The 8963-nt window shown below is 40.3% G+C and overlaps 1 protein-coding gene across 2 annotated transcripts; it reads left to right on the top strand.

Annotated features, from left to right (window-relative positions):
* The first annotated feature begins 123 nt into the window (after nucleotides 1-123).
* slc25a39 (solute carrier family 25 member 39) lies at nucleotides 124-8651 on the top strand. 2 transcript variants are annotated; one of them, XM_050069780.1, is made up of 12 exons: nucleotides 126-334; nucleotides 2323-2428; nucleotides 2572-2631; nucleotides 2832-2882; nucleotides 3683-3792; nucleotides 3881-3948; nucleotides 4220-4344; nucleotides 4434-4607; nucleotides 5414-5523; nucleotides 7109-7190; nucleotides 7288-7368; nucleotides 7455-8651. In XM_050069780.1, exons 2-12 carry the CDS (start codon nucleotides 2332-2334, stop codon nucleotides 7571-7573), a joined length of 1077 nt encoding a protein of 358 aa, XP_049925737.1. In that variant the 5' UTR covers nucleotides 126-334; nucleotides 2323-2331; the 3' UTR covers nucleotides 7574-8651. The 2 variants fall into 2 exon arrangements, with proteins under 2 accessions (XP_049925738.1, XP_049925737.1); XM_050069781.1 differs by lacking the exon at nucleotides 2832-2882 and having other exon boundaries at nucleotides 124-334.
* The last annotated feature ends 312 nt before the right edge of the window (nucleotides 8652-8963 follow it).

Below are 8963 nucleotides of genomic sequence, written 5' to 3'. Positions count from 1 at the left end.
GCTGTAACGGCAGAGGGCGAGGGGCGGGGCCAGATGAACCCTGACATTTTAACACTGATTTCCACAACATGCGCACCGGCCTGTCTGACTACTGATACAGGACTATCGCTGGGCGTAGTGTTGCGAAATCTATTATTGTGTGACTTGCATTTACAGGCTCCCCCCACTGCTAGCTTATAGCCCGACGCCAAAAACATGTTTACGGTTTATCAGCTATGGAGGACCCGACAGAGTTAACCAACATTCACGTTAGCTCTTAAATGTAGCAACGTTTGACTGAAATGGGCGAAGGCGCCGCTCCTATTTCACAACGACGCCGGCAGCTAAAGTAGAGGTGGGTAACATTAGCTTGTTATGTTAACGCAATAGCGTTGCCCGGAAAGCTAGCTAGCTACCAGGCTGTATGTCACCGAAATGCGGACAGTTAGCTAACGTAGTAGCTACACGATAATAACCCTTCAGACAAGGTTAGCTTACTGAGTCCAGCATTTCCTCCTCTCCTAAAGTGTGGGTGAAGACATATTCATTTAGTTTGTGTAGTGCGGTAATGGTGGACAAAAAGGACAGAGTGTGCTATTACTGGGTTGCTTAACGTACAAGTACTGTCCACCCACCATGATAGAGTTGCAGAGTGCAGTAAAACGTTAACCTCATCACATTTGAAACTAGCTAATATGTTTTCTATGAACTTGTGTCCTGTCAGCACAAGTCGAGACATGTTGATTCTCCCACTGGAACGTTGTATAAGGAAGGTGACATGAAGAAACCAAACATCCTCCTGGGACACATTTGCTCAGTGGTGAAAGTGTTGAGATCCTTAACTTCAGTAAAAGCAATAATAACACACTGATTTACTTAAGTAAATATATGTTATCAGCAAATGCACTGAAAATATTTAAAGTAAAAGTACTGTCTGTGCAGTAAAACGTTTCCAGTCAGTGCTTTACTATTATATATGATGTATTTGGATTAATACTACTGCTGCATTAATGTGTATGTTGCATTTTACTGCTGTAGATGTTCAAGGTTGTGCTAATTTGAACTCCTTTATGTATTGTTGGGTAATATAAACTACAGCAATGCATCATATTCTATAAGATAATTATATGTTTGCAGCATCACTGTCCTGTCAGAACCACATATTTTTAAAAAAATCAACTTTTCATTGTGTCAGAAAAAAACAAACAGTTGTCAGTTGTGTGATGATGCATTTTCAAGCTGATCCAAGCGTGGTTTTTAAAGAGTTTATTAAGCTTAAGAAGTAGAAGAATTTGCTCAACACATTCAGTTTATTACAAATGTCAACATCAGCACATCTGCAGATGCATGATTTTCACCGGACGGAAAGGAGATATAAAATTGTAATCTGAAAAGCAACTAAAGCTGTCAGACAAATGTAGTGGAGTAAAAAGTACAATCTCTGAAGTGTAGTGGAGTAGAAAAGTAAAGCAGCATAATCTGGAAATTCTCAAGTAAATTTCAAGTATCTACCTCTAATTTTAGACTTGAATACCGCTCATAAGTAAATGTACCTAGTTACATTCCACCGTTGCATTTAGGTACCTACTGTAAATTTGTTTGTTTGTTTTGAAGACTTGTTTCCCAAAGCAGCTTATTGGCCAGACAGACCTGTAGGGCCAAGTGGATATAACTGTCACACTGAAGTGTAATTAAGTCCAGAAATAGGACAAGCCAGAGGGAACAAATGCTAACCAAACATGTAGTGAAAGGGGAACATTTAAACGACTGGTACTCGTCCAGAAATCCTCCACAATCCAAAACATCTAGGCTGCTCTATTTATGCGCTGCTACTCACTCTCTCAGTTGGGAGTGGGTCTTATTTGCTGTCTGGTGACATGCACATAGAAGATAAGCTATCATAATGTTTCAACAACCCCATTATAACAACTCCGCCTAGACTTACCCAGCGACCATCAATAAAGGACGTGTGGTTTGAATTCATTACATTTTGATAATTGAACTGTGCATTTCAGCAATGTAGCCTTTTTTTGAAGGACAACAGTATAAATTGCAGCCGTCATAATCCTTTTTTAATGTTATTTTTACTGCCATGACACTAAGTTGGAGCATCTCGGGAGCAGGTCTCACACAATCAGCATTCTGACGTAACAGGAAACAAACTCAGTGTTAGGTTTCTGATTGTGCAGGACACCTACACTGCTCTTTCGTTGTTTTACATAACAAGGAGACATAGACACCTGGCTGCAAGGCTTTTAAAAGGTTAGAAGACACCCCTGTGAAGTTTAGGTACAGAACGTTGTGTTCTCAGTTTGAAGTGGTTTTCTATTGTTGTTCTGACAGGTGGGCAGGATGGGGGAGCGGGCCGTCAGTGGCTCCGTGGCTGCAATCTCTCCAGTGCAGCAGATGCTGGCTTCTGGCACTGGAGCCCTCCTCACATCTATTTTTGGTGAGAAAGACTAGCAAAAGCAACTTTTATGTCTTTCAGTGTCTTTTTTTTTACATCAGAGTTTTACGCAGTGGTTTATTGGTCACCAAAGTCTGATTGTATGGCATTGTAATAACTGAATCTGACAATCCATGTGTTTGCAGTCACACCGCTGGACGTTGTGAAAATAAGGCTGCAGGCTCAGCAAACACCGTTCCACCAAGGTAGGACCTCTTCTTCTGTGGTTTTAGATCATACACTGACTTAGGTAATGAAACACTGACTTTGATTGTAACAGCTGCTTGCGGTTGGCCTGTGTATCTAAATGCTTTTTTAACCCCACGATACTTTTGTGTCTTTTGCGCTGTCATCATCTATGTCCGTATGCTTTATCTTTCCTGCCTTTTTTTGCCTTGTCTCATAGCTTTAACCTGTGAATCAGCCCCGTGGGGTGGCGTCATCCGCCCTTCCAAGTGTAAGTATCTGACCCACTGTCGCTGCATGCTAAAACTTGGCCGCAAATTGAAAAAACACAGTCCAGTCCATCACGAGCGAGTGTGGGCATGTGCTCAACTAACGAACGTCTGTTGCCCTTTTGCAAATAGATTCACGTGTTTGTTATCAGCCTAGTTTTGCATGTTTTTTTTCCACTTCTCAGTCTTCAGTCTTATTTATTTGTTGATATATGAAAGTTATGAGATTGCAGTTTTGTACCTGGCTGCAAACTACCATTTCATGAGAGCTGTGGAGATTCTACAGTTTGGTAGCTTCAGGAAACACAAAACACTGACCACGTTCCCCAGCTCACTACTTTCAATTCAACCTTTGACTCTGAAGGATTTTCTTTACTCACTTGTGATCCTGTCACTATTAGATGTTGTGTTTTCCTGTGATATTTCCACAGGCCCAAATGTGCTGTAGGTTGTGAAATTTTTCTATTTAGAGTTTTTTGTCAATAGTGTTTCCTTTAATCAGCTCTAAATAAACATGCAAAGTAAACAGTGACAAGGTCAACTGTTATCTCCTGAGTGACTCTGAGGTCATTGCCTTTGCATGTATTATTAATTACCTGTCTCTCCTCTGTCAAGGATTATATAATATGTCTTAGAAAACTTAACAGATTGTCATACTAACATTCAGGTACTTGTTTATCTATGATGTTGTTCTTAGATTCTGTTTGTTTTTTTGTGTGATTATCTGGTGATTGCTGAAAGGCTGGGGGCGCGCACAGTTATTTTTAACTCTGCTGACTACGGGTTGTTCTGCCTCTCACAGGGAAATGTTTCCTGTATTGTAATGGACTGATGGATCACATCTATGTGTGTCAGAGTAGAACCAGTTGCACCAGCTGGTACAAAACACAGACACATTTCAGTGGGACTCTGGTGAGTACATCCGCTGCTTTGCTGCTGTCACAGTCTGTTTTGCAGACTCGAAATGTGTTTAAGTGTGGTTGTGTTCTTTGTGCCATAGGATGCTTTTGTGAAAATCACTCGCCATGAAGGACTCAGGTCTCTGTGGAGTGGACTACCGCCAACACTGTGAGTGTCTAAACTGTCATGAATAAAATGTTTGAAATACTAGAATACATGTGTAAGAACTGAAATTCAGGTTTGGGTAAGAAAGATATGGGTGTTCGGTTAATAACAACACTGATGTAAGTGAACTGTAGCTCTTTTATTCTGAGTCTGAGTTTATTCTAGTCCACCTCTAGGGAAAAAAGATATTTTTAGATATTTTTTAATATGAAAACATTGATATTGCATACAGTGCACAGTGGTGTCCTTAGTTTATATGCATGTGTATATGCAGGGTCATGGCTGTACCTGCCACTGTCATCTACTTCACCTGCTACGACCAGCTGCGGGACTTCCTGAGATACGGTCTGGGTTTCCAGGGAAGCCACATCCCTCTTGTTGCTGGAGGTCTGGCCAGATGTAAGTCCATTAAACGACAATCACACTGAGATATCCTAACAGTAATGTGTTAATGTGTTTTTGACTTCCAATGTGTGTGTGTGTTGCAGTGGGGGCTGTGACAGTGATCAGCCCTCTGGAGCTGGTCAGGACCAAGATGCAGTCCCGCCAGCTGTCCTACAGCGAGCTGCGGGTGTGTATCCGCTCTGCTGTGGCTCAGGACGGGCTGCTGTCTCTGTGGAGAGGTTGGGGACCCACCGTCCTCAGAGACGTACCTTTCTCTGGTGAGAGCAGAACCACACATGGCAATATAGTAATACTTGGAAGAAGAATCTTACGTCTGATTTTAGAGGGGTTGTACAGAGATAACAAATGCAGATTCATCCTGTTGACCTGAGTCATGCTTGTAAGAATATTGCTTTGTGTTTGTTACAATTACTGTAAAATGGAAAAATCTCATCTTTCACAGGAACTTGTCAAACCTCTCCTGCAGCATATTTCACTCCTCTGCTGCCATTTAATATATGCAGTATGTCCTGATCAGATGTCCTTTCATCAGACCAGGGCTTAACACACTGTTACCATTTTGTACTATCTGCATTCTTAAGAATCTACTGAAAGTATAATTTTGTACCATATTTTTGTAAAAACTACAGTGAAACATTCTGAGCGGACTTATGGACAGTGAGGCAGTAACTTAGGCTGCCACAGTGCTTTGAGAAGTTGATGTGAATGTGTTGAACCGCTTTTATAGCCACCTTTCAGGTGTACAGAGGGTGTGTCAACCTCTACCATTATCGTGTTATCATTCACAAACTTCTCGATGACCTGTTTTCATTAGTCAAGTCAATTTTATTTATATAGCCCAATATCAAAAAACACAGATCTGCATCGAGGGACTTTACAATCTGCACAACATATAACACCCTCTGTTCTTATACTCTTGATTTGGACAAGGAAAAACTCCCAGCAGAAAACCCTTTAACAGTGACAAAATGGGAGAAACAGCCATACTTGTTAATTGGAAAAGAATATGATGACTATAATACGGAGCAACAAACGAACTGTTCCTGTTTGTGTGTATTTGCAGCGTTGTACTGGTTTAACTATGAACTGGTGAAGGCCCAGCTGTGTGAACAGTCCCGTGTGACTCAGGCCAACTTCTCCATCAGCTTTACAGCAGGAGCCGTCTCTGGAGCTGTAAGTACTCTGTTTTGATGAAATGACACACCTGTCCTCTGTTGCAACAAGTATCCTATATGTTAACTTAACATTAGTGCCTTTTACACTGCCGGTTCAAAGCTTATAGTGTTGTATAAAAGGTACAATCACCAAATGTAAGGACAAAGTTGTCTCGCCTTTAAGGCGGCAGCGGAGGTAGTAACAGAGCCGAATCAAAGTCTGTGTCAAAGGGACAGCCGGCAGGATGGGACCATTGATGGGATGAGTGTGATGTTTTGATGATGTGTTTTGTGTGCGACCCACCGCAGGAAGATTTAAAAGGCAGCTGATAGCAGTTAGCAGCTAACTCAAAGAAGACGAACAATTGCTGAAAATGTCCGCAACTTGTGACAGAGGACAAGATCAGCTGCCACATAACAGGGATGGTAAATTATTGTTATTACCATGTCATGTTTGTTTAAGCAACGCTGCGGACACATATGTTATATGTCACGCTAGAGGCTGACATTGTTGTGCTACACGTCACGCCTTTTATGCATCTGCAATGCCTGTATACTGTCTAAGATCACACACGGGCAGTATGATGCCGCTGTTTGATTCTGTGTAAAAACAAAGCAAAAGACAGCATAGACAAGGGACTTCATAATTGCTCTACAGCACAATCTCTTTGTATAAAGGTCCATAGAAAGACAAGAGTCTCCTGGATAATGTAACAGCTCTACAGGTTTGTTTAGGTCACCAGTTTTAATCATTGAGGTTTGAGAAATCAAGTTTTTCATCAATCAGGCATATTGCTCTAATTACTACCTCAACTACCTCAGACATTTTGTTGTTGTACTTACAAACAAAACATTGCACCATACTTACTGAATTCATCCAATATTGATCCATAATCCAAAAGGAAATTCATTTAGCAACACACCAAACAGGATTTCCGTATATCGTACTGAAATGCACCTCAGGAGTCATGGTGTCTTTTTGTTGTACATTTTTATGTACACAGGGTTTAGACTTTTTTTTTAAATCAAAGAATGAGTTATTATCTAACAGAGCTGTTCACCTTTTGTTCTGATGATTCAACCAAAGTTTGTGCCCATCCAAGTTGTAGAGGTGCTCCAACTGTGAGTCATGGGAAAATGGGACTTTTGAAACTAGGGCCTCCTAAAATATCTCCTCCCTTTTTGCAACATTGTTATTCTGTGTTGTAAAAGACTTTGGCATTAAAATTTATGAACATTTATCAGCAGATGGTTGAACCTGATAGCTGTCTGTCTGATATCCTGATAGGTAATGTTAATGACTTGATGTAGTAAGACTTAAATTCAAAGTGAGAACGAATAAAAATAAAACCGAGCCTTTCAAATATCTGAAATAACAAGGTTTCAGCTGTGAGCAGTGAATGCATCGTCAGTGATATGTTAAGAGAATCAGGCCAGTGTCTGACCCACATTCACATTGTAATGTGTCTTGTGCAATAATAAATCAGCTGCCCTTGTGATATGAAAATTTATACTTCCTCCAGCAGTTTGAAGTGTAACCTAACCTTTGGCTGCACCTGTGTATTGTCCATTAAATGACTCTTTTTGGCTGTCATGGTGTCTAGATTGCTGCAATCCTGACGCTCCCTTTTGATGTGGTGAAGACAAGGAGACAAATCCAGCTGGGAGAAATGGACACTCTGGGAGGTCTGTACTTATATTTATATTTGTGTAATGTGAAATGCAATAACTTATGTGTGTGTGTAGCATATTTTAAACATTACCTTATTCCTATTTGTCATAGTTTCCTTCAAGAAGACCATGTCCACATGGCACATAATGAAGGACATATGGGCCGAGATGGGCTACAAGGGCCTCTTTGCAGGTGCACACTTACTGTATGCTGTCTTGTGCTAATTAAAAATTTTTTGCTTGGTTCAAATGTAAAACCATTTGTATTTTCTCCTCCAGGCTTCATGCCCAGGGTGATCAAAGTGGCCCCAGCCTGTGCTGTCATGATAAGCACATATGAGTTTGGAAAGGCCTTCTTCCAAAAGATGAACCTCGATCGAGAGCGACTGGGATCCTGAACGCTGTCTGTGTGGTGCCGCGTGATTGTTCACAGCAGCACGCAGACATTGTTATCAGGACAGTTGGGACAGAGTTTCCTCAAACAGAAGCTTGAGGAATACGTGGGCCTGGATCGAGTTTTTCTGTGAACATAAAAGAAGATTGAACCACATTTCAGGGATGTCTCTGTAGAATAAGACTTGAGACACCTTACATCCATGAACATAACAACGAGCCTGAACAAGAAGCCTGAAGACTGAGAGATGCTCTTGGACTACAGACCTATATGTATGTTGATTATTACCTTTTCAGATGATGATAAGTCTGCAGGACAGTGGCGTGCGGTATAAATGCTTGATGGGAAAATTCAAACCCTGTTAAGGGCTGAAACTGCATCAGTACTGTTGCATGAGTCAGAGACAAAATGTTCTCATTCCTACATATAGCATTTGCCTGAGACCAACTGCATGGTGTGTACAGCTTCATTCAATACAGAATCCAAACACTGCATCACCCTGCATTCCTGTAGCACTAAGCAGGACATACTTCACACCTAAGTAGATGACTGATAAATCTGTTATGTGTGCTAGATAGATTCAATCATTTGTAGCACTTTACATTTCCAAAACACAAGCTGTGAAATGAAATCATAAAGGTAAGTACAGGTTTTATGTTTGTTAAATGTATGCTTCTTTTTTTGTTCTCGTAACTGGAAGAAAGCTGCAGCATACGGAACGCAAACACAAGGCGAGCCTTTTTGGAATGTGTGTTTTCATTGGTGCAGGAATCTAGCATTTTATGCTATGAATATGTTCCAAGAATTCTTAAACATTTGAACACAATTTCCTGTAAAAACTGCTGCAGCCAGTTTTCCAAAAAAGAAAAAAACCTCAGATTTTTATTAAATCTTGCCAAGACTTTTTACGTGATGATGAAAACACAAAAGGCTCCCAAAACATACCCCTGGTGGCATTCTGATGATGACATTCCTTGATTTTCAGGCCTACAATAAACAAAACATCAACAGTTGTTAAAACACTGGATCATAAAACAAAATATTGCTGACTTATCCTGAAAGGTGTAAATGTGTGTCTTCTGGTGACATGGTAATAAATTTTAAGACAGCTTGATTTTATACTATGTGTGATTTATTCCCAAAAGATTTTGTACATTGCCACCAAAGAACAGAATAGTAAAAAAGATATAATTAAGAAAGGGTATTTAATACATGACATGAGCAATAATATTTTAACAAGAAATAAATGAATAACACAAAACAAACATTAAATTACAGAATTTCTCACATACACACACCAAATTCATAGACAGTTTACCACCTTGATGGATAATAAAGTTGTGTTCTTCATTAAATTCAAAGAAACTGCCCCACATCATAGAAGAATTCAAATT

This window comes from Epinephelus moara, chromosome 18 (assembly GCF_006386435.1).
Source record: "Epinephelus moara isolate mb chromosome 18, YSFRI_EMoa_1.0, whole genome shotgun sequence".
Classification (NCBI taxonomy): domain Eukaryota; kingdom Metazoa; phylum Chordata; class Actinopteri; order Perciformes; family Serranidae; genus Epinephelus; species Epinephelus moara.
This window is presented reverse-complemented; position numbering and strand designations above follow the sequence as displayed.